Source organism: Xenopus laevis, chromosome 5L, assembly GCF_017654675.1.
Source record: "Xenopus laevis strain J_2021 chromosome 5L, Xenopus_laevis_v10.1, whole genome shotgun sequence".
In the NCBI taxonomy this organism is placed as follows: Eukaryota; Metazoa; Chordata; class Amphibia; order Anura; family Pipidae; genus Xenopus; species Xenopus laevis.
Genome location: NC_054379.1, coordinates 73,170,873 through 73,196,323, shown reverse-complemented (window position 1 = coordinate 73,196,323; position 25,451 = coordinate 73,170,873). Strand labels below are relative to the sequence as shown.

General features: G+C 37.4%; 1 protein-coding gene across 4 annotated transcripts; it reads right to left on the bottom strand.

Moving 5' to 3' along the window:
- Window positions 1-1,659: 1,659 nt before the first annotated feature.
- Window positions 1,660-25,451, bottom strand: stx7.L (syntaxin 7 L homeolog). 4 transcript variants are annotated; one of them, XM_041562071.1, is made up of 10 exons: window positions 24,805-25,027; window positions 21,179-21,322; window positions 20,614-20,686; window positions 19,915-20,005; window positions 19,046-19,183; window positions 17,142-17,194; window positions 15,425-15,521; window positions 12,716-12,788; window positions 4,115-4,197; window positions 1,660-3,417 (listed from the first exon to the last, which is right to left on the bottom strand). In XM_041562071.1, exons 2-10 carry the CDS (start codon window positions 21,255-21,257, stop codon window positions 3,325-3,327), a joined length of 780 nt encoding a protein of 259 aa, XP_041418005.1. In that variant the 5' UTR covers window positions 21,258-21,322; window positions 24,805-25,027; the 3' UTR covers window positions 1,660-3,324.

The following is a 25,451-nucleotide window of genomic DNA, read 5'->3' as shown; positions in this document are numbered from 1 at the left end:
CAGGGATGGGTCGATGTTATGTCTTGAGTGTACGACTCCCTGTCACTCCTGGGATGACTATACAACCCTAGCACTTGCTGGTGGCTTCCTGAGTGTGCTACCGTGGTAAGCTAACCGTTAGCTTACCACAGTAGCACACTCAGGAAGCCGCTAGCATGTGCAAGGGCTTTATAGACGACAAAGCCACAAGACCAAGCCGCAGCAAGGAGGATAAAGAGCCGCATGAGGCTCCAGAGCCACGGGTTGCAGACCCCTGCCCTATGTGGACTGGCAGCCTACAGGTGTAGTTTTTATGCAACCAAAACTTGACTCCAAGGCAGGAATTAAAAAAGAAACACCAAGGCCACTGGGAGCAACATCCATGGGGTTGGTGAGGAACATGTTTCTCACGAGCCACTGGTTGGTTATCACTGGTACAAATGAAAACTGTAACTAAAAACATTGTGCAAATGTGATGGGGACATTAGGTTATAAGCGCTACTGTGAATGATAAATAATCACTGGAAAGTGCAGCAAAATAATAGTCATTTGTACAAGGTGAACAGTCGTGAGGACTACCCTAAAGGAAAGGAGAGAGTGTCGATGCTCAGAACAGCATCAATAGGTCCAATTAGTGGAAGATATTTCTTCAGGAAATTTTTGGATAACAAACTATGAGGGTGGCCCAGTTGTAATTTTTTAAAGAAGCAGTAGTAATTAATCCTAGATGATATTCTTTTACCATAGATTGGATCTAATTTTTTTTTATTCCCGTAAAGCTAATTGGCAGCTGGGCTGCTGAGTTTAGTTTGACTTCCTCTGGATCAGTTTGTGGAGGGCTTTGAAAAGTTTATGACCAAAGGGATTCCGTCTTTCTTTCACTTTACTACATGATGCACTTTGCCTAACACACATTGATCATTCTCTAACACCACATTAAAAAAGGAATAATAAAAGGTATAGAGCCAAAATGGTTTGGTTAAAATAATGGCGGTGACATACTAGAATTTATATTTAGAAAACAGGTTGACCGTCTAACTAATCTGACTGACGATCTCCAGCTGGGGATGCAAGGAATCAGCAACAGACACTGAACTACAGGATGAATATCATGGTCTACATCTCCTGCTGTTGTTGATTTATAAATCCCAGCGACCATAGGAAATTGAATATAAAGAATAACTTGCAGCAACAATAGAAAGTGTGTCAAAGCACAGTAATAATTACAGAAGACATTTCATGCTTTTTATTTGTATTACAGATATGGGACCTGTTATCCAGAATGCTCAGGACCTGTGGTTTTCCAGATAAAGGTATTTGCAATTTGGATCTCCAAACCTTGTCTATAAAAAAAATCACTTAAACATTAAATAAACCCAGTAGGATTGTTTTGCCTCCAATAAGGATGAATTATATTAGTTAGAATAAAGTACAAGTTACAATTCCTAATATTAAAGAAAAATCATGAGAAGTATTTGAGTAAAATGGAGTCTATGGGAGATGAGTTTCCTGTAATTTTGGAGCTTTCTGGATTATTGGATCCCATACCTGTACTTAGATCTTATCCTAAAGCACAGGCTGAAAAACTCTTATTTTGCTACCCTGTCCTCTGTCTGTATTTATACATCAAATCACATCTGCATACAATACATTACATTACATGGAAAACATGAACAAAAGTAAGCATCTTGGTTATAGTTTAATGGTGCCATTTGTATTGGATTGTACAGTCTGTAATAGTGCTACCCCTTGGTCTGATGGATCAACATTTAATATATTCAACACATTGTACATTTAATAAACAGTATATTATATTTTCTTGCCTTCTGCTCAGAGACAAAAGCCTTCCCCATACAAGATGATACTCAAACAGATGAAGAGTTACTTTATACCGTTGCGGTTTATTGTTAATTTAAATGGCAAAATAAACTGTGGCACTCATGCACTAAAATATGTGCATAACTTCAACAATGCAGTAACTCATAGCAACCCATCATATTTAATAATCTTAATGAAGTTAGCATAAACGTTTATTTATGGGCTTGCATATTGCACATTTTTGCTTCCTTACAGCACAGGATCGAGGCAATATACCTTGTATTTATTAGCAGGATTTACGCTTCCCATAACTGAAAACGTCCAAATAAATTGGCACAGGGAGATTTATTTATCAGTACATTTGTGTCTGTTTTCAGTGGCCATGATTGCAGTGATCTGGCAATATCCACACACTCTTATAAAAGTTTATAGTGGCTTAATGATCAGAAATAATGCCATTGATAGTAATAAACACTAACTCCTCAGTGAGGCATCTCTCAGAAATCAATGTACAGTACAGGTATGGGACCTGTTATACAGAATGCTCGGGACCTGGGTTTTGTGGATAACGGCTCTCTCTGTATTGTGGATCTGCATACCTTAAGTCTACTAAAAAAATTGATTTAAATATTAAATCAACCCAATAGGCTTGTTTTGCCTCATATTAGGATTAATTATATCTTAGTTTGGAAGAGAAAAAGGAAATCGTTTTTAAAAAAGTAGCCTATGGGAGACAGCATTTTCATAATTGAGCTTTCTGGATAAAGGTTTCCCAAATAACAGATCCCATACCTGTATGTAATTCTGAAAGTAAAACAATACAAGGCATTTCTAATCTGTAATGTTAGGAATTTGGGCTTAAATTGCATTACTGGAATGTATTCAAAATGCTAACAAAGGCTGGTTAGAAAATAAGCTTACTTATTTAAGGTTTGCCTCTTTTACCGATAAAAAATAATAGTGCATGTAAGGGAAGATATGGACTGCCATAATGATAGAAAATGATGAGAGAAAGATCATATATTTTTCAACGTCTTGGAGGTTTATGCTGAGAAACAGTGCTTTAAAGGTCTGTAGTTTGCAACGCAAATGGCATTTAAGGTTATTATGGCACTCAATTATGAACAAAGCTGCCAAAATGCATTAGTATATTAACCCCTAGCAACCAGTTATCAACATATGTTAATCCATCTAGTGCAATCAGAGTAATGAAACATCTGACTGGGTGCTAAGGGTTATATCCCGCAGCCAAATTTTCACCCAAATAGTAAAATAAAGGGCTCAGTAACTTTTTCAGGTCACACCTTGTCAGAACTAAACCCACCCAACAATCTGTTTTGTGCAACAAGAAGCAGCACCCCTCAACCATTATAAATCTTAGCCAAAAAACACAAGCACTGCCAGATCAATGCAAAAGATATTCAGATATTTTCCTTCATCATTATAGTTATATGCACTTCTTGTGTAGTAAAGAAGCAAGGAGATAACATTAAAATTATTTCGGAAAATGTTAAGATACCATTAGTCTTATTTAACAGTTCCCCAGATAATCAGGCCAATGACTGTTGCAGCTACAACTAGTACTGCAATAATAATGCAGATCTTCCTCCTGGATTTTCTCTGTAACACACAAAAAAGAAAACAATATGCATTTAGAGGTTGCCATTAAATAACATCAAGTAACTGACCCATAAATAAAATCCCATATAAAGCTCTGCTTATTTGCACAATTCAATGGCAGGTACCTTTGAACTGGCGGTGCAGAGAGTGCTTCAAAGGGGTGGCAATGTTTATCGTGTGCATGGAGAAAAAAAATCTCCCTTTCCATATCCTTTAGAGCACACAATCTAGGCATCCCTTATAGTAAAGCAAAGTAAACCCATCTGCAATGGTAAGAGTTACTGACGGGCAGGGGATATTTAGAATAATTTGACTATGAACAGTAGACCTCCAGCTATTGCTGAAATACAGTCCTAGGTACAACCTTACAGCTTAAGATTGAAGGGCCGCAGTATAAAACTCATGATTTAGTTAGAATAATATCTCTCTTGTGTTGCATGTTGCAGTCAAAGCACCACAAATCTATTTTGTAATAACGGACCATCTCAATAAACTACATATTTGGAGAAAAATATCAGTTTAGCAGCAACTCTTAATGCACACAGTCAGGTTCTGGAAATAGCTGAATGAAAGTTGTTAGCAATGCACATAACTTTGTAGGGAATAGACAAAGAGCGGTAATTTTGACAAAGATACAAAAAGCCCCATGTGCCATCCTACAGAGTATAATGCTGGTGAAAACAAAACTGAAGCCTACCTGATATTCTGCAGCCGTGGCCAGTTGCTGGTTTGCTTGCTGAACATGGACTTCTGCATTTTCCACATTGGCTTCTATACTGTCTGTACAAGAAAGCGTTATTATAGATTTACATAGGAGATAATGGCATTTTCTTTGCAGAGAGTGGAGCCTGTGGACCGGGCAAGATTATGCAACCTTTTGTGCACTTGCTGGACGATAGGAGATTTAAAAAAAACACCCCCCTAAAAAAACAAGATAAAGCCTGTATATGTGGCAAGGCCTAGCCTAGGATGACATGAGTTGAGGGTCATTTAGTGTAGTGCCCTTCTTTCCAGAAAAAATGGGGAGCAGGCTGAAAGTTAGGTGCGATCAGATAACCCAGCCTATGGGCCCACTAAACTGAAATTTATCAGTGGATAAACAGTAAAGCTTGTGGACATAAGATTGATTTAAAGATGATGCCGAATACACTGATCTTTAATAGGCTTCTGTGCTTATTTCTAATCCCATATGAAGCATAAAGATTTAGGGGCAGATTTATCAAGGGTGGAAGTGAATTAGAGGGAATTTTCTAAGTAAAAAAAATTTGAAATTCAAAGTAATTTTTTGGATAAAATCTGTGACAAAGAGAATATTTATGTACATAGGGTAAAATTCCATCATGTTCAAAGGATAGAAAAATACTTTTACTAGCTTTCTTTTTAAAATTGCAGACACACAAGTTCATAACATAAATTATAGTATTTGGTAACACAAGCATTTGTGGTCTTATAGCTGTGCTGATAACTATTTAAATACGTAAGTGCTTTCTGCTGGTCACATTAAAGGGGGGGTTCACCTTTGATATAAAATGTATGCCATCATCACATTTAGTCTAATAAAACTTTGCTCAGCTCACTCCCGACCATTTTTTTTTTTTTTTAAAATAAACCACTTTTAAAACAATACTTTATTACCCTGTATAAGGCTTGTTCAGCTGCTCTTCTTTCCCAGTGGCAAAATCAGTAGGCGTGTTTCAAAACCGCTTTAGTACCCTCCCCACTCTCTGCATCACAACATCCATCTCCACTCTGTTGCCCTTACTGCTCTGCTATTCATTGGTGCTTAGTCCCTCCCTCAGTGCTTGCCACCAGAAGAATCCACTCCCCAAACTGCAATTTAAGATATCCTCCACAAAACTCACTGTCCGTTATGCGTTCTCCTAAGGCTGCGGAATGCAGCCTTGCCAGTTATTTTAGTCACACATCCAAAAAAAGCTATATTAATACCTCTGTCCTGGCTACATATTATGTTTATATCTCTCCCTCATGTCTCCATTCTCTGTCCTCCTTCTTTCCCCCTAAGCCCTCAGATCTCATAAATCAGACTTCACCCCTTATTTCTCAGACCTCATTGCTGGAGCATGCACAATAAGAGAATGAATCCTATTATGGCCTCATTGTGAGTGACGTTATCGGCACTGAAGAGGAGGTGGCAGGCAGTTAAATGGTGTCACCAATCTCGTCTGAAAAAGCCAGCTTGAGGAGAATCTAATGAAGTTGAGTGGCATTTTGCGGGTCTGTTTTCTCTGCAACCAATAATTTTAGGCAATGAATAAAATTAGTAAAACACTTGGTATGTGCTCAGAAATGACATTATGAGTTTTGTTACAAAGGTGAACCACCCCTTTAAGGAATGTAGAAACCAAAGTTGAGACAGAATGTTAGGGTAAGAATTAGTTTTTTTTGGACACATGTTCATGCCCCTTTTGAGCTTTGGCATTTAGTCAGGTAATACCTTACACTCATAACAAGGTAACAAGAAAAAGGTGTGCTTTTATAGCTACAAATAAATGCTTACCCTAAATCAGGGGTCCCCAACCTTTTTCGCTCCGTGAGCCACACTCCGATGCAAAACTTGTTCGTGAGCAACGCAATACGTGAACAGTACGGCAAACATAATTTTTTAATAATAATAAGCATATACTCAATTCAAATGATAAAATGTAATATAAATCAGTGTGAAATCTGGCACTGCATGTTTTGCCAGTTTCTAAATATCTGGAGTGTAGTTTGTAACAGCCAACCTCATGCATTCTTCCAGATGATCATCATTTAAACGTGTTCTATATTTCGATTTTAAAATTTTCATAGCTGAAAATCCAGATTCGCAAAGGAAGGTTGACCCAAAACAGGAATTCAGCCTTTGTGAGGTTCCTTTTAGGATGGGAAACTTGCAGATTTCTACTAATGACCAGAAGTCATTTTGCAGTGATCTGGATCTCAGCTGCAGATCTGTTCTTAATGTTATTACTTCATTTTCCACTTCTAAAACATTAACTTTAAATATGTTAGCAATATGTTCTGCAATGTAACATATGTCAATGCCCATGAATGGATTGGCAAGGAATGTCACAATTGGCTCTATGATACAAAAATCAGCAAAGCGTCTATCAAAGTCTCTCATCAGTTTGTCACAGCTGCCAATATAAGAATCTGTCTCAAAAGTCAAATGCTCTTCCTGCCTTTTTTGTAAGCTGGGAAAGTGATGGAAAATTTTTCTCTTGAGGTGACACAACCACATTTTTAACTTTTCCTTAAAAGCATTTATTGTCCCAATCATTTGTGTAATATTTTTGTCCTTTCCCTGAAGGTCAAGGTTAAGGTTATTTAATTTTGAAGTCATGTCTGTTAAAAATGCCAAATCTGTCAGCCACTGAGGGTCATATAATTCACTGTATAATTCATCTTTTTCTTCTAAAAATTGGGATATTTCTGGCAAAAGCTCTTGGAAGCGCTGCAACACTTTCCCTCTGCTTAGCCACCGTACTTCTGTGTGAAACAGGAGGTCCTTATACTCAGCATCAAATTCATCCAGGAAAGCTTTGAACAACCTGTGCTGAAGTGGCCTGGCACGAATTGAGTTCACAATCCTCACTACAACTTTCATGACGTGATGGAACTCAATAACTTTGGAACAAAGTGATTCCTGGTGAATAACACAATGATAATTTAAAAATGGTGGAAATGCTGGATCATTTCTACATAAAGAAACAAAGCCAAGTTTTGACCCAATCATTGCAGGGGCACCATCAGTTGTTATAGATACCAATTTATGTAGTGGGACATTCAGCTGCTGAACATAAGCTTTAAAAGCTTGGTAAATATCTTCTCCTCTTGTTTTTCCTTTCAATGGTATAACAGAAAACAGGTCTTCCTTTATACTTGCATCCTTAAAAACCATTCGAATAAAGATGTTCAGCTGAGCAGTGTCCACCACATCTATTGATTCATCAAACTGCAAGCTGTAGAAATCACATTGCTGTACATCCCTCTTCATCTGGTGACAAATGTCATCTGACATGGCTTCAATTCTGCGAGTAATAGTGTTTCCAGAGAGCTGCAGGTCCTGAATAGCAGACATAATGTCTGATTTATTTTTAAAATCCTGAAATAAAGTATCAGCAACTGCAACCATGGCATCCTTGACAATTTCTCCATCCTCATATGGTTTCTTCTTTCTTGCAAGGACATGTGCCACCTTGAATGATGCAATTGTTGCTGCTTTTGATTTGTTTGCAGGTTTCTTGAAGATTGCTTGTTGGGCATTTAGAACAGATTTTAACTCTTTCACTTTTACTTTCCGGAAATTCGTGCCAACTGGAAATTCCAGGTCATACTTTCTATGCGTTGTTTTGAAATGGCGTTCTACATTGCATTTTTTCCCAATGGCAACTGTTGCATGGCATATTATGCATATGCATTTCTCTTTGAAATTAGTAAAAAAGTATTTTTCTTCCCACTCTTCATTAAAACTGTATGTGTAGGTACGTCTTTTCTTGTGTAGAGGAGGAGCAGCCATTTTCTTAGTAAAAAAAATCATAAAATGTTTAAAACAAAAGTTTTTATTAAAGTAAAAGTGTTCCAGTTTACAACAAAATGCCAGTTTGTTAGTGACGCCAGTGTGAAATATAGCAAACTCAGCAATGTGTACCCTGCAATTAGTATAGCAAACCTGAAAATACCTAAAATTCCTAACAGTGTACTTTACCTGAGACCAATATAACATACACAGCCGTTACTAGCAACACTTAAGAATACCTATCAGTAGTACAGTGTATTCACACACCATGCACACAGTCCATGCAAGCACAACAAACTGCCTAATGTTATGTGTCATCAAAGCCCCTACACAGGTAACAACAGAGATCCATTTTGGGAACCAAACAGAGGGCATGTGCAGGCCTGAGGGGGGAAAGAATGGCACACTGGAGCAATTAAAGTACAGGCAGAAGAAAAAAATCACACACTGGAGCACTGGGAATACGGACGGAAGAAAAAATGGCACACTGGAGCACTGGAAGTACGGACAGAAGAAAAAATTGCACACTGGAGCACTGGAAGTACGGACGGAAGAAAAAATTGCACACTGGAGCACTGAAAGTACAGGCAGGAGAAAAAATGGCACACTGGAGCACTGGAAGTACAGACGGAAGAAAAAATGGCACACTGGAGCACTGAAAGTACAGGCAGGAGAAAAAATGGCACACTGGAGCACTGGAAGTACGGACAGAAGAAAAAATTGCACACTGGAGCACTGGAAGTACGGACGGAAGAAAAAATGGCACACTGGAGCACTGGAAGTACGGACGGAAGAAAAAATGGCACACTGGAGCACTGAGGGTACAGACAGGGCACAGAATGCCAGAGAAGTACCAAGGGTATATGGAGGAGAGAGACGGGAAGGAGCAAAAATGTAGAGACGATTGTGGCACATGAACATGGGAAAAGGGGAAATAAAAGAAATGTAGGATGTTGAACTTCTTGGAAATGGTGACACAAAGGAGACTGGGCAGCATTGAAACTCTCTGGTGAAAAGTGACGTATGGAGTTGGGAATCATAATGGTACAACAAGGTGATGGGTGATGGAGTAGCAGTTACGTAGAATGTGGAATTATTAAAATTGGCACAGTAATGGCACAGGCTGGAGAGAAGGGATCACTCTGGGCTGCTGCTGGAAAAAGAGGGGCAGAAGCAGTGTGCTGTTATAAGTGCTTTATTCATATAGTTTCTTTGCCAGCAATAAGATTGTTTTTAAGCTGCAGAGTGCTCCCTTTTTTCCAGCCCACACCAGTACTGTATTACCCAGTATGATCGCTACTCAGCAGCCCCGTGTAATAGGAAGCATGTTTAATAGATTCTGCCAGCGAGATCCCTTCTCCCTAGCCCACCGTAAGAAGCGTGAATCACAGTTTCACTCAGTGCGATCCTTTCTCCCCGGCCCTCACACATAAATTACCAGCATAGCTTTTCTCGCAGTCCACCCTTTTCCTGCGCCTCCTACTCACCACTCGCTTACAGGACTAATCACGAACACGCTGTTATATATCACTGATGTATTTGACAGGAGGTTCACCGAAGGACAGCAGGGGAACGGCGCTTGTAATTTATGTGAGACTGCGAGGGCCGGGGAGAAAGGATCGCAATGAGTGAAACTGTGATTCACGCTTCTTACGGTGGGCTAGGGAGAAGGGATCTCGCTGGCAGAATCTATTAAACATGCTTCCTAATACACGGGGCTGCTGAGTAGCGATCATACTGGGTCATAAGTACTGGTGTGGGCTGGAAAAAAGGAAGCGCACAGTGCTGGATTCGGGTTGGGAAGAAGGGGTCGGCTAGAACTGCAGCTAGAAAGGCAGGAGAGAGTTGAGAGATACTTACAGAAAGATGCAGCGACGGAAAGAATTTCGAACAAAGAGCTCTTTTCCTTGCGATCTGCAGTTAAAACATCCAGAGTATTTTCCTAATGTTTAAATTCCTGCAAGTTGACCCAGGTGACACTTTTGATTGGCTGACTCACACAATGTACAGCCCCCAGCTGCCTGATTATCTTATCTAGGACGAGACGGCAGCATGCTTTGTAACAATGAAGCGCTCCAGACAGTAAGCCACTTTGCTAAATGGACACCTGCTGGTAAGCTTACGCGAGCAACATCAAGTGAGGCTGCGAGCAACATGTTGCTCGCGAGCTACGTGTTGGGGGATCACTGCCCTAAATTGTCCCCAAATTAGTTAAAACTCCAATAAACTCCCATGAACTCAAAAAAAAAACTTGAATTGAATTTTAAGAATTCCCTAGTCGAATTGGACAGTTTTGGCCATAAAAAAAAAACTTGAAAATTCAAATTTTCACTTCGACCCTTGATAAATCTGCCCCTTAGTGTAATGAAAATAAGAGCAAAACATTCTCCTCAAATGTAACTGGACTTCATGCCAACCCCTACGCCCGACATTCTGCTTTGTTTCCCCTGGAGGGGCTGCATATCAGTTTGGGAAACTTTGGTTTTAGTAGTGGCAACTGTGCCAATTGTCTGCTTTGTCCATTGAGACTTTTCCACAGAGAATAACTTTAAAGAAAGAAGTAATTTCACCTAGAGAGCACAGAAAGTAGCGTTTGACTTTCCCATAATTTTTTTATGCAGCAATTCAATCACTACTCACAATATTTGGGAAATAAACCTGAGGAAGGCTGGTTTGGCCAAAACACGTAGCAGCACAGTTTTAGGCCCCAATCCTTAAGAAGATAAATGAGCTGAAAAGAGTGCAGAGATGTGCAGCCAAACTGGTAAAAGGTATAAAATAATTATACTATGAGAAAAGACAAACAATGTTGGAATAGTTTTCCACCAGAGCTTGCGAGAGGACATTAAAGACAGACAGCGCGGGATCTTTTTTCTCATGGAACGAAAACAAACAAGAGGCCACTCCTTTAGATTTGAGGAGCTGAACTTTTTTGAGGAAACAAAAATGGTTCTTGGACATATTTGGAAAAGTATGATATCCAAGGTTACAGTGATGTGAATCCCCCCCTCCCCCCATTCTGAGCTCATTCAGTTGGGATTATACAGAAAAGGTGCATAAACACTATTTAAATTTCCATAAATAAATATACAGTAAATGTATTTTATATTTTTACACAGACATACCAAATTACAAAGACTAGGAGGAAACCATAAAAACTTGTCTTTGTTGCCCCCCCCCCAATTTGTTACATTGTGAAATGATGAATTTTGGGATTTCGCTTCCCAGGGAATCTGTGCACCACCCACAATGGAAAGCAGAGAGACTTCAAGTCCATTATTTATCGCTTCACAATGGAATGGAAGTGAGGGGGTTGCATTGCACTCTCAGCCTAGAAGATCTTGGGAAATAACTTATTGGCATATTATCATAGTGTCCTTCAATTTGTGGAATCGGGTATGTTTGCGTAAATTACATTTATTTCTATCTAGAGGATATCTGGTGGCGTTGACTTGACTGCACAGAAACCTGAGAACTCAATCCAAATAAACATCTGTGGGATGAACTGGAACACTAAGTCCAAGGTAGACCTGATAACACAACAAAAGTTCCCAAACTCACTTAAGATGTTGGAGCTGAACCTGAAGCAAATCCTAACAACAATGTTTCAACATCAAGTGGAAAACTGTCCTAGATAGTTCTAACAGAAAAGGGTGGACTGCCCTTGTTATTAACCCCAAATGGTTTAGCATTTGCAGGGACTGGTACTACTATTATATTATAGAATTAGAACACTTGCTATGCTCACTAAAAATGCCTTTCATATTATGAAATTCCACGTATTTGTTTCTGTTATCTTTACCCAGATTGTTTCATTTGTCAAAATAGGAGGAAATGCAATTGTGCTATAAACAGAAAAAACCCTTATAAATGATTATCTTCTGTTCCTCTGATTGCACAGTAGTGCAAATACAGTATGTCAATGCTCTATTAATACTTTATAGAAATAATACAAATAAAACTATGCGAATTGAAAAAAAATGATATTTTATCTAAAAAGAAAAAAAAATTCTGCAATATTTGAAAGGAATGTTCTCCAGGTACTGTACTCGAGTTTCCTCCCGCACTCCAAAAACATACAAGAAAGTGAAATGGTTGCTGATAAAATTTAAAGGAAAACTATACTACCAAAATTAATACTAAAGCAACAGATTTTTATACAAAAGTTTATACAAAAGTGGCATATTTAAGAATCTCACCAAACTGGTATATATATTTAAGTAAATATTGCCTTAAATCTTTTGCCTTGAATCACCATTTTGTGATGGTCTGTGTTCTGCCTCAGAGATCACCTGACCAGAAATACTGCAACTCTAACAGGAAGTTGTGTTGAAGTAAAAGACAGTACTCTGTCTGTTAATTGGCTCATGTGACCTAACATGTATGGTTTGTTTATGTGCACCGTGAATCCTATGATCCCAGGGGGCGGTCCTTATTTTTTAAAATGGCAATTTTCTATTTATGGATTACCCAATGACACATAATGCTAAAAAAGTATATTATTATGAAAATGGTTTATTTACATGAAGCAGGGTTTTACATATGAGCTGTTTTATGCAATATAATTTTTATAGAGACCTACATTGTTCAGGGGGTATGGTTTTCCTTTAATAAATTGTGTGTGAGACAGGGACCTAAAAAAAGTCCCACAGGGTTAGGGTTTGTTGTGAATGATGTATAATCTCTATGAAGTGCTGCACAATATTTGATGACTATACAAATAAAGGTTTACCATTATAATTTGCTCTAAACTTTTGTAAACCCTCTTGCAACACTTACCAATCATTTCACCCTGCTCATGAACCATCATGCCCAAGTCTTTGAAGATTTCATTTATGCCCTGAATATCCTCCTGCAATTGAAAAAAAAAATGCTTTAGTGGCAGGAAATAAGTGTGTTGTCTTGTATTTAATCATTTAAATACTGTAAAGGATATTTACAGTATATTTTCCCCATGCACTTTGGGGAGGAACAGCAGTACCGGGGCTGTGCTTCTGTATAACTGCAGCCAAAGTAATGCAGCAACAGACTGATATCAAATTTGTAGTGAAGCATACTCGTAGAAATCACTTAGAGAAAAACTAGGAGTTGCATGTTTGCTTTTGATATGCTACTTTTTCATGTCTAGATTAAGTAACATTTGCCACTTTTGCTACTTAAAGGTGAAGTGGGGTGATAAATGTAAGGCATCTCCTAGTGACTGTAATAGCCTACACTATACCCCAGGCCAGTGCTCCTGTTAGCAGAAAACTGCACTGGGCTTTGTTTATTCTCTGCATGCATCATGGTGCGCTTCTTCTTTCTTCAATGCCTGGGGCATACGCATGAGAAGTAGAGTGAAAAAACTAAAAAAAATTTCTGCCAATCTTCAGCTTTTCACTCTTCTGCGCATGCGATCTGGTGCAAAGGAAGGAAGAAGCAGACTCATTATAATTAGAGGAAATCGTTGTAATTAAAGTACATTAACTTACTCCAATTTGTTATCTCCATCCTTTTCTCTTAAAAAACAGTATAGAGGTAAAAAAAATGCCATGCACCTGCCAGAACAGGTTTTAGAACTCAATACACTATACTTTCATATGAAACATTTGAGTTAAAAATCACTGAGCTGTGAGCCTTCCTGACATCTAAGTGGACTTTAACATTTATGATGCTGCACCGTTATATGATGATAAAGAAGACCTCTAGTCCGACATATCAGTAAATGTCACATACCACTGTAAACATCAAACTCCATAGTGCTGCAAAATCAGGTGTAATGCTTCATATCCTCACGTTTTGTAGAGATTAAAGGGGAACTATCACAAAAATGAAAATTTAAGATAAGCTTCAGCATACTGAAATAAGAAACAACAAATTAAATATTCTGTACCGTTTCTAAAATAATATCTTCACTATCCCTCTCTCAGCATGTATCTCTTCATTCTGTCTTCTTGCAGCAGATAGGTGTCAGATATTCACTGACAGTTATATCCAATATATCTTATAGGGGGCTTCCTTTCCTAGCAGATGTATTCAAGCTCACTCAAATAACTGATTCCAGTACAAACAAAATCTAATAAAATAACTGCCTTTTGCACAAATCCTGCATGTAGAGAGACACGTCTGCTGAGCGCCTATACATCTTCTAGGCAAAAGGAGCCCCATATAGATATATTGGATCTAACTGTCAATGAATATCTGACACCCAACTGCTGCATGAAGAGAGAATGGAGAGAAACAGATGCTGAGAGAGTGATAGTGAATAGAAAATTGATTTGAGAAACACTACAGAACTTTTAATTGATATATATATATATATATACATATTTAGAAAACTTCTTATTTCCGTATGCTGAAGTTTATCTTAAATTTTTATTTTTGCGATAATTCCCCTTTAAAAAAAGACTTGATTTGGTCAGTAGAACATGCAGACTTGCTTAAAAATATAAAATTTTGCAATGAAAAAATGCACATTTTGCATATACATTTAGGGGCACATTTACCCTTGATATTCGACCCTCGAAGTAAAATCCTTCGACTTTGAATATCGAAGTCAAAGGATTTACCGCAAATGCTTCGATCGAACAAAAAATCGTTCTATCGAAGGATTTTAATCCATCGATCGAACGATTTTCCTTCGATCAAAAAAAGCTTAGAAACCTTACGGGGAAGGTCCCCATAGGCCAACATTGGTGCTCGGTAGGTTTTAGGTGGCGAAGTAGGTAGTCGAAGTTTTTTTTAAAAGAGACAGTACTTCGACTATTGAATGGTCGATTAGTCGAACGATTTGTAGTTCGATTCGCAGTCGTAGTCGAAGGTCGAAGTAGCCAATTCGATGGTCGAAGTAGCCAAAAAAATACTTCGGAATTCGTAGTATTCTAATCCTTCACTCGAGCTAAGTAAATGTGCCCCTTATTGTCTATTTTAAAGATGTATGTAAACATAAGTCACTCAAAGCAAAAGCAAAGTTGCAGAAGTCATATTTCCGCCAGTCAAGATTCAGTTTCCTATAATGCCTTGCAAACTTCTCTAATTCTCCTTCTTTGCAGGAATATTAATCACATACTCTACAGTGTTGTGAAAAATTGAGTTTTGATTACAAGGATTCGAATTACTGCAATGATGTCTGCACACATTGCAGTAATTCAAAAGTCATTCATTTACAAATAACTTGAAAAAGAACAATTGAAAATGTGCAATTCATTTATATTGGAAAGTTTGTTAAAATTACTGTTTGGCTATGCAACTCCTTAAAAAACATTGAAAGTCTAAATAAGTTTTAGGGCAATGTCAGATGAAGAGATTTGTTGACAGTGGGAAATCTGCACTGACCCTGGTGATAAGTCTCACATAAATGCCTTTCCCTTCACAAACATATGACTTAGACGCATGCAAATAACATTAAACACAATGATGCATTGCAGTTAAATGCACCAAAACAGAAGTGATTTAAGAAAGTATTCTGTAAAGCCTAATATTACAAATTATTTTCAGTAGCAAACAAACCTCAAGCTGTCGTATGGCCGTTTCTCTTTCTTCTATTAGATAAAGATCATCCTCTGTGATTGCTTCTTCTTGCAATGTTGCCTGTGGTTGCGCCTCACTGACAAGAAAAAAAAAACAAAAAACAATATTAAATTACAGCTGTCATTTTGTCTTTGCACAAATATTATTTCTTGGCTAAAATGTTATCAATAACAAAATACCTCCTTGCAGATGCATCATTGTACACATGATGACACACACACACTGCACATGTGTGTTAAGATTGGCACAACAACATTCCCACAACGGCAGAAACACAGCCTTATGCTTTCTGATAGCTAGGCCACTGCTGATATAGCATAAATGTTATGCCTTCAATTACACACACAATTTGTATCACAATGTTGCATATCTTTTGGTTTAGTGCAGGGGTAGGCAACCTGCGGCTCCAGAGCCTCATGTGGCTCTTCATCCTGCTTGCTGCGACTCGGTCTTGCGGCTTTGCCTGTCAGGTCGTATATACAGCCCTTGCACCTGCTGGTGGCTTCTTGAGTGTAAGCAATCGGTTAGCTTACCATGGTCGCACACTCAACAGCGTCCAGCAGGTGCGAGAGCTGTATAGACGTCCAAGGAGTGACAGGCAAGACCGAGCAGCAGCAAGAAGATTCATCATGGTCCTTACCGCGGTCACACACTCAAGACAAAAGAGGGAAGATCAACATGGAGCTTCAGAAACAGAAGTCACATTAAACAGATGAGAACACTAACATTTAATAGGTCTATTCAGTGTTTAATTTATTTCAAAGTTGGCCTAGACATACACACTGCACTTCTGTTTGTTGTATTCTGTTGTTGTAACAGTTAAAAATTAAAAAAAGGTTAAAACTTTTAAAAGTTTATACGATGTGTTATGTTTTGCGGCTCCAGACTATTTTTCTTTAGTGGAAGAGGGGGCAAAATGGCTCTTTTGATAGTAAAGGTTGCTGTCCCCTGGTTTAGTGCATTCAGTGTATATATGGGCACATGATAAAACTGCAGGGAATGGACGTTCTGCTCCCTCTGTACAACATCACTACCGTGTCAATGGCTTCTAACAGGGTTTGGTACAAATTTTCTGTAAATGTTATTATTGTACAGGTATGGGACCTGTAGTTCAGAATGCTCAGGACCTGGAGAAATCAGGTTAATGGATCTTTCTATAATTTGAATCTTCAAACCTTAAGTCTACTAGAAAATAATGTAAATATTAAATAAACCCAATAGGCTGGTTGTTTCCAATATGAATTAATTATATCTTAGTTTAGATCAAATACAAAGTACTAGTTTATTATTACAAAGAAATAGGACATCATTTGAATTATTTGGATAAAATGGAGTCTTTGGGAAATGGCTTTCCAGTAATTTGGAGCTTTCTGGATAACGAGTTTCTGGATAATGGATCCCATACTTGTACAAGATACGGTTTTATGATTAGACAGAAAAAAGACAATTATTTTTAAAAATGTGAATTATTTCATTAATAAGTCTATGGGAGATGGCATTCCCAAAATTTAGAGCTTTTTGTATAATGGGTGTCAAGGCAAAGGATGTTGTGCCTGTAATATATCAGATGCTGTATTTAGCTGCATGATTCACAAATTTATTTACACAAACCAACCGATTATTATTATTTCTAGAGAAACACAATATATCAATTTCAATCACAAAGGTAACCTCTAAAAAGCATGGAAGCTCTTACTTTTCCCAAGTAAGCAGTGACCCTTCCTTCTGATTATCATCAGGAAAACCTCCCTAGCATAAGAGACAAAATAGGAGTGTTAAAAAAATGACAAAGATCTTTAAGTTTGATAAATTTGATTCAAACATTTCACATTGTAGCTTCCTATGTCAAAAAGAAGCGTGTGGAAATTAACTTTGTACTTTTGGGGATGTTCTATTAATTCTTAAGTGCAAAAGCTTCAAAATCAAGCCTTTAAGTATCTTGAAGGGATGCACTGAATTGTAGATATAGTTTGGACTTTTTGCAGAATTTGGATTGAGCCAAATGGAATCTGAACAATTTAGGTCATGAGTCTTCAAAACTGAATGCAACAAGTTTCGGATTTTCTTAAAATCTGTATATGGAAATAAGGGTTTTAATTTAGACTGGTATTCAGTGCATCACTAGTATCTTGTGGGGGGCACTGTGGCATATTAAATACATATGCCTTGATTTTTCACTTAATCCAATATTTTTTATACATGTTAAAAAAATGTAAGCAGTCATTTTTAACATAGCTTTTGCATGCAGTTTCTCCAAAAAAATTCCAGCACTACCCCTTTCCCTTACTTCCCTTCTTGTATGTATAGCAGAGTCCGGGAAAGCCAGCGGCTCTTTGGTCATTAGCATAAACTGGTGATGTTACGAGTGACTGACATAACTCTGCAATAGTAACCCACTCTCACATCTCTCTCTCCTCTTACAGTCTGACCAAGTCTGTCCAAATGGAGCTGTAGCTTAAGTTCTACAGTATCTCCAATATCATCTATTAGATCTCACTCCCAGCCATTTTTGCACATTTTCTTTAGTGCATTCCAGTCTCCTATGAAACATGCCCTGTCTATTAAAGGAGCTTTTCAAAAAGGTCTATATATACACCAGGTAATCCTCAAAGTAATGATGCTCTGAGTCAAAAGAAACACAGCATTTACCAACTACCTGAAACTCAAACAGAGAAAACTAAATTGAGAAGTAACCAGGAGCTGGAGTGGCTGGGGTGTCCGCAAACAATTTATGAGGTGTAATTTAAACCAAAATTGGGACTTCACCCCCAAAGACTCCTGCTGCTGGGTAATACAATATGACAAAAGATATATCAATATAGTGTCAAAAGGCAATATTTATTCACAACACAGCCTTTCTTTCTTTCTATTGTGTACACATGGACTCCTGTACCAGACTTCCTGTTTTCAGCATTAACCTCCAGGGCTAGGGCTTGAGCATGCTCAGTTTGCTCCTCTCTGCCTCCCTTTCCCCATCCATACTCCCCTACTTTTGTAATCTGAGTACAGAGCTATGAGTAATCATGGAGAGACTCAGGCAGGAAGTGATGTCACACCAAGCTAATATGGCAGCTGCTATCCTAAACAAACAGAAAGCATCTAGAGCTGTTTACTCAGGTATCATAAAGCATTCTGCAGAATAAATATAGTGTTATAGCTTGCACTATTGTGGCTAATCTATTGGCAATATACTGCTTCGGCAGCTTTCCTTCTCCTTTAAAGCTGTAGCTCTTATAGTAGGCTGGACCCTCCCACTATCCTGCCACAACCCCCTTCAACCTTAGACTTGGCAAATTGTGATTTGATTACAGCTAATGCATTAACTATGCATCTCTCCAGCTGTCACAGAACAACAATCATCTTCAACTTTGGATGACAGTATAAAATCTGACTGACTGAGAAGTAGTTTTGGTGTCCATGCTGTACTTTTAATTTCTGTCCTGGTTAAATCCTGGCAACTAGACCAATAAGAATTTCCAAAATCCAGATGCATTATAGTCTACAATAAATATACTATTTTCATGCATAGGTTTTCCTTCTAAAATCTCTAAAATATGCACTGTATACACTCATTTATTTAATAAACACAATTCTGCTTACAGAAACTCTTGATCCTGCACGGACTCTGGCTACAAACTCTTTTTCTTTTTCTGCAGCTTGTCTTTGGACCTTCTGAAAATTGCCAAGCGCTGAGCTAAACTCATTTACAAGTCGATCTTTCTGCAGTTTTCTCTGTCGCTGTAGAAAAAAAAACGGAAAAAAACACAGATAAAAACAGTAAGAGTTATTTATACTTCAAGAAAGGGACACATGTTGGAAGAGAGATACATGATTTGAAAGGTGCAAATATCTCTATGCGTAGAGCTGAAAACAAATCGCCCTCACACAAATCAAGCTTAAATTGCTTAATGTTCATTATACAATTAATATTCATTATGATGTAGACAGTGACCTTATTTACCTTTTCATGGGTAAGAGTTTTGGTCAGTGAGAATTTATTAAAATAATTTGAGGTTTCAATGAATTATAAGTCAAGGGCAATTAGATAGTAGCGAGCATATAGTGAAGTGTGTTCCTCCAATGTTTATATATATAAATCATACAATGATGGTGCAGGCAGCATATCAATACATATATAGGAAACACTTGTTGCATAACAGTTGCAGGAGAAAGTAACCAAAGGTTGGTTGTGCTTACAAATATTTGCTGGGGTTGTAAATGATTCTTAATGAAATAAAAGCAATGAAGTTCCATGCAGCAGTAAACAAGCTGACTGGGTGATATAGTAGGTTTTGGGGTTTAGAATACTTTAAGAAACAAAGTCTTGTTCTGCTCCTGTGAATCTTGGGGAATTTTTTTTTATCTTTGTGTTGCATATGCCACAAATCAGTACTGCCAACAATGAATCCAGATTATATTACATAGTTCATTAAAGGCATACTGTATAATTTCTAAACATTGTCTTTTACCTGATCGCTTTCTGAAGGCAGGGAAGCATAATCTTTGAGGCATCTCTCTGTATCTTTGGCAATTTTATGTGTGTATTGTATCTTCTCCTGGCTAAAAAAAAAGTATATAAGTCACCAAAACAACTGTGAATATATTATTCTATTTGTTGACACTTTATTTTTTAATACATTTTTTATCAGCATCACTTTATAAACCTTCTTAGCTCGGTTCTTATCTTTTAATCCTAAACCGCTGCCCTCAACCCCCCCCCAAATATCAGATTCAGACACGCCTTTGGTGCTGGAGAAGGAGAACCAATATAAATAAAGTCTCTGCTTATTAGGTCTATCCCCCTATCCCCAGAAAGTTCTCACAGCTGCAGTAGCAATAGGAGAACATGTGCTGGACTGGATCACTAGTGGGGTTATTTATCAAAGGTTAAATTTTAGAGTTATGTGATTTTTTTTTAACTCTACTAAAATCGAATTTACTTAAAAAAAGTCTTTATTTCTGGGGAACAATATAAAAACAACTAAACTGAAAAAAGGTGTTTGGAAGGTGAACAACCCCTTTAAAGGTTTAGTTTTAAAAAATAAGTATAACTCCTGAAAGGTTTTAAAACCAATACAGACATGTTTCTATAAAAATCTGAAACATTAATAGGAGAAGGTACAAGTCTGGAATAATTCATGATAATTAAAAGGAAAAAGGGAACTTACAGATGATTTCTAAGTTCTGCTGTGTCTTGTGCAGTTCCAAGTTGATGTACTACTATCCTTTGTATTTCAGAAGCTATAAGACAAAACAGAATAGAGCGCTATAACTTTAAATGATAAAATTAGGTCACACATTCCAAACTAGCCTTTTCAGTAGCCTGCAAGGTACATAAAAAATTAGATTGAAGTTTCTCGTGTTTAGTGATGATGACCATTATGTACTTCGTTCAACTGAAGCATGTATACACATAACAGGCATATATATGTTAATTATACGCTCAGATATACTTTTCTGCACAAATTAAGCCAGTTTACATAAACACAATTGTATTAAATGGTGAGTAAAGTTTAAAATGAAGAGATTTTTATCCCTAATTACAGCATGAACACACACGGATGTGAATGGCAATACCATTCCAAAAGAATGCAAGACTCTACTTTCCAAAATGAGAAATGTATGAACGTTATTACTCTGCTGGGTCATAACAAGCAATTAGAAAAGCTAAATGTCAAGCCAAAAAAAAAAACTTCATCAATCATTTTCAGATAAATGACAAACCAAACTTACAGCTTTGTGTGATTTTCTGGATATTGCCCGATATGATCTGGGCAAGCTGAGACGATTCCTGGCCAGTATTGTATGACATGGTTGAATATAGTGAACTCCACTTTTTTCAGAAGGGCCCAAGGCAATGGAGAGTACTAGCACTACCTGGAAGAGACAAAAACAAAGTAAGCAAATGCAAAGCATATTTTTGCATGACAGTTTAAGATGATTGGTAATACCTGCTGTTTTGTTTACTTGCACTACAGTTTAAACTGTAGCAACTGCATGCAGCTTTAAAGGACCAGTAACATAAAAAAAAAATGTTTAAAAATTCGTTAGTGCACAACGAAAAATAAACACTAAGACAAAAGAAACTTTTAAATAAGTTTTTAGAAAGCTAAAAAATAAAAAAAAAACCTTGTATATTTTATGTGATTAAAACAAAGAGTTAGTTCAACACAGGCCCTATTCATTTAAATTATGTTGAACAAAGGGATATACAGACCCTTTAAGTAATCCTCATCAACCAGATAGCAGTTTTAATTCCAAGATGGAGACACATAAATAATTCAAAAACCAAAAAAAATAAAATAAAGACCAATTCAAAAGTTGCAAGGAATAAGAAATTCTAAAACTAAATAAATAAATATATATATATATATATATATATATATATATATATATATATATATATATATATATATATATATATATATATATATATATATATATATATATATATATATATATATATATATATATATATATATATATATATATATATATATATATATGCTCAATGTGTAGGAAAAAAAAAGGTAGAAAAAGCTCCAGTGTGTACAAATCCTTCATCTAACACTTGACACAACTGGAGGTACAACAGATCTACAGCACTGGAGAAACACTGCCTTTTTTTGTTCTCTCCAGTCCTCCCACTGATGTACTTGCATTTATGCACTAACACTGGGCCAGTAGCTGAACATGCATGTGTCTCTGGGAAAGAAATGGTATCTAATGGATAACACATTGTTACACCGGAGGAGGTAAGGATGACAGACTTGTATGCATGTAGAAGTGAATACACAAGGGGGGTTGTGGGAGCACCCGCATTGCTAAGTAAAAATATATATAAGTATAAGGGAAAGTGCTACTGGCATATCCAAATGGGTCAGTGCACATTCCCTGGGCCCCTGTCTAAGTAATTCAGTAGATATGCAAATGCATGTGTTAACAAAGACAAGCATGTAGAAGTGCTTGCAAAATTTCTGTCTAGGATTTTGTTATGCATGATTTTAGAGAATAACAATCTACTAAAATACATTCAAAACAATATTCAATAAGAATATTCTGAAATAAAATACAACTTAATGGTATTCTTATTGGAAAATTAGACCATCAAAATATATTATATTAAATGATATACCCATGACTGCCCCGCCAATACATAATGGAAGGGGAGGGGCATGGTCGGCATTAGCATATAAAGAAATGCGCACGGAAGCAACAATAAAAGGTTAACGGCAACCGCAGCCAGAAGGCAGTGTGCGCAAGTGGGGCAAAACCGCCCAGCCCACACATCACTAGTGCTTAGTGATGTGATTTATGTCACACCACTCTGTTAAACTTGTGTATAATAATAAGTAAAGACTCCCCTATTGTAAAATATGAGGATATTAGGAGTAACCTTTATAAGAGCATTTGGCCGAGTCATAAAAATGAAAAGATGTTATGTGTACCTCACCGAAAACCTGATAGGAATTAATGTCCGTGCATTGGCTGACGTAACCTAGCATGTGTGCATGCCCTTGGTTTGTGAGCACAGTATCTCTAATGAGCTAAAGGCTCTGTAGGGAAAACATCATACTTTCAAACGGGAGGGGAGGGGGGGGGAAGTTGCCAGAACTCGAGCAGGTTTGTTTCCCTGTAGAGCAGCCAGCCATATTATTTTATTAAAGTATATTGGGAATAGGTTTTTTTTTCAGTAAAAATGGATTTTATTTTGCCTTTACATCCTCTTTAATGTTTCCAACTCCAGCTGCAAGGACAAAGATCATGGAGCCATATTTAAACAGATAAACTGGGCTCTTTGAAGGATTATTTAGCTACAGCCACTGGTTCTGGAGAGTTGGAGAAAGTGACTTGTGCTGTTTTGATAATTTATGACAATCCCTAAACTTAACCTCCCAACTGAAGGCTAGACCACACTGAACATGTGCATGGTCTTGGTCTTGCAAAGATGTTTAACAAAGTTACAAGATGACAGCCCCCTGCGGCCAACTTTAAAGGAAAAATAATTTGTTTAATTAGGCTTCTGGTGCAGTAAGTTCATGTTTAGTAAACAAAATACAGCATTTTTAGCATTATTCTATTCTTGACTTTAGTTTCCCTTTAATACATAGCACAATACATGGCATAGAATAGACCCTAGGTCAAATATGCATGGGGACATTACATCGGTACTAATCAGAAAGTATTTAACATTAGGTCAGCAAAACAGATATGAATTCATTTGGTAGTGGTTTTGTGCACCTGGCTGGCACTACTACATGAAAAAAATACAATCTGCTAGTATGTTTCCTGCACTAAAAGGGGGAAAATGTGATTAACATAAAGTCACATTCTACTTTCTCATTTGCATGAGTAAAGTCAAAACATATCACCATTTGTTGGAGAAGCTTTTGTATAATGAGCTTTCTCTCAAAGTCTAAGAAAGGTTTCAGCTGGAAGAAGGTAGGGCTTTATTTATGTAGACAGAGGGCTTCAAAGTGCAGTGATTTCTTTTGATTGTGATCATACAAACAGAAAATAGCATGAAACTATTGTTTCACTTTGAGACGTTGTCCTGTTTATACCAAGAAATAAAAAAAACAGATATTTCCTATTTAAAACAGTAGGCAAAAAGTATGTTACGCACAAGTCCCATTCATTGAACGAATGGACACTCTCCAGTTTGCAATGCCTGGCAAAAGGCATTGGTTTGAATGAAAAACCCACACAAAATTGCAGCTGAATAACACATATAATATATCTATCTATCTATATAGTGACCCACAGTAGCCAGTGGTGCACGATCAAAAATATGGATATACGCAGTTAAAGGATCAGCACAGAAAAATATATCCTCGATAAAGCTGCATTTCGCATGAAATAAAAGAATCTTTTTCTTCACCATATTACAGAGTGCTAAATGCTGATCCTTCAACTGTATATATGTATATATTATACCAAAATCTTTTTTTCCAAGGTAACACATTCTTAATAATGCAGTGTTATTTTCTGTCACAATAGATGAAACACGGACTCTAGAACAGGCAAGATTAGAAACACTATGGCTGTCACTTCTCATGGATTCCAGCCTGACAGCGTTGTCTGTGGGAAGAAACTGCAATCAGGGAGGGAATTGATGAAGGAACCTTTCCATTAGCAATTAGCAATGGTCCTGTAAACTTGCAATTAAAATCTGTGTCATTTTTTCCCAATACAAATCGCTCAAAAACTGTTAAATATATATATATATATATATATATATATATATATATATATATATATATATATATATATATATATAAGTAATGCTAATTCCAGAAGTGCTTGGTTAATTTACATATTAAAGCAATTCTGACACCAATAAAAATATTTTTTTGAACCTGCCAGTGTTTCCTTAATGTAGCTAGTGGCTAGCATGCTACCTGTGGAGGAAAACAATTGTAACAACTAGGCTATTATTCCCTGTACGAGCAGATCAAGAGTCTTTCTTTGCGGCAGCCATCTTTTCTTCTTCCCTTCCGTGATTCATTGTCAACGCCTCCGTGAAAGAAAGGAAAAAAAAAACAACAGCCAATCCAAATAGTCAGCAGACTCTGGAGCTCCTCTGCCCTAACTGCTTCGAGCATGAGTGACTTCATCACACATCACATGACATCGCCCTCCAATAGGAAATACCTGCACCTAAAGTACACCGGCTTCTATTCAATCAAGCTCCAAATCAATAAATGGCAACATAATGCACAAAAAGCTTGCGTGTTAGGGAGATTGAAGAGAGTGGGTGGTAATCAAACGGTTAATGCTGCTTTTGCAGAAGACTGATTCTCTGTGTGTAAAGAGGAAGGTGGGAGGGGGAGTACTCTAGCTAAGGGACAGGCTGTCAGCTTCAGTTTTGTGTGCAATGAGGTGGGGCAGAGTGAGGGAGCCCTACTCGGAAGCAGGCGAGCCTGTCTGCTAACAGTCATTTCTACAAGGAGAGGGAAGTGGGAGAGTCCGATCTGAAGTAAACTCACATGCGCTTCTCAAGGAT

Bases quoted from the DNA above. Each gene is read 5' to 3' on its own strand.
- stx7.L (XM_041562071.1), bottom strand. From the start codon at position 21,257: ATGTCATACAATACTGGCCAGGAATCGTCTCAGCTTGCCCAGATCATA. The intron at 19,184-19,914 runs GTAAAAGACAAT...TTTTTTCTACAG, and splicing joins TGCCTTCAGAAAGCGATCAG to CGACAGAGAAAACTGCAGAA. The intron at 12,789-15,424 runs GTTTGTTTGCTA...TTTCAATTGCAG, and splicing joins CGGCCATACGACAGCTTGAG to GAGGATATTCAGGGCATAAA.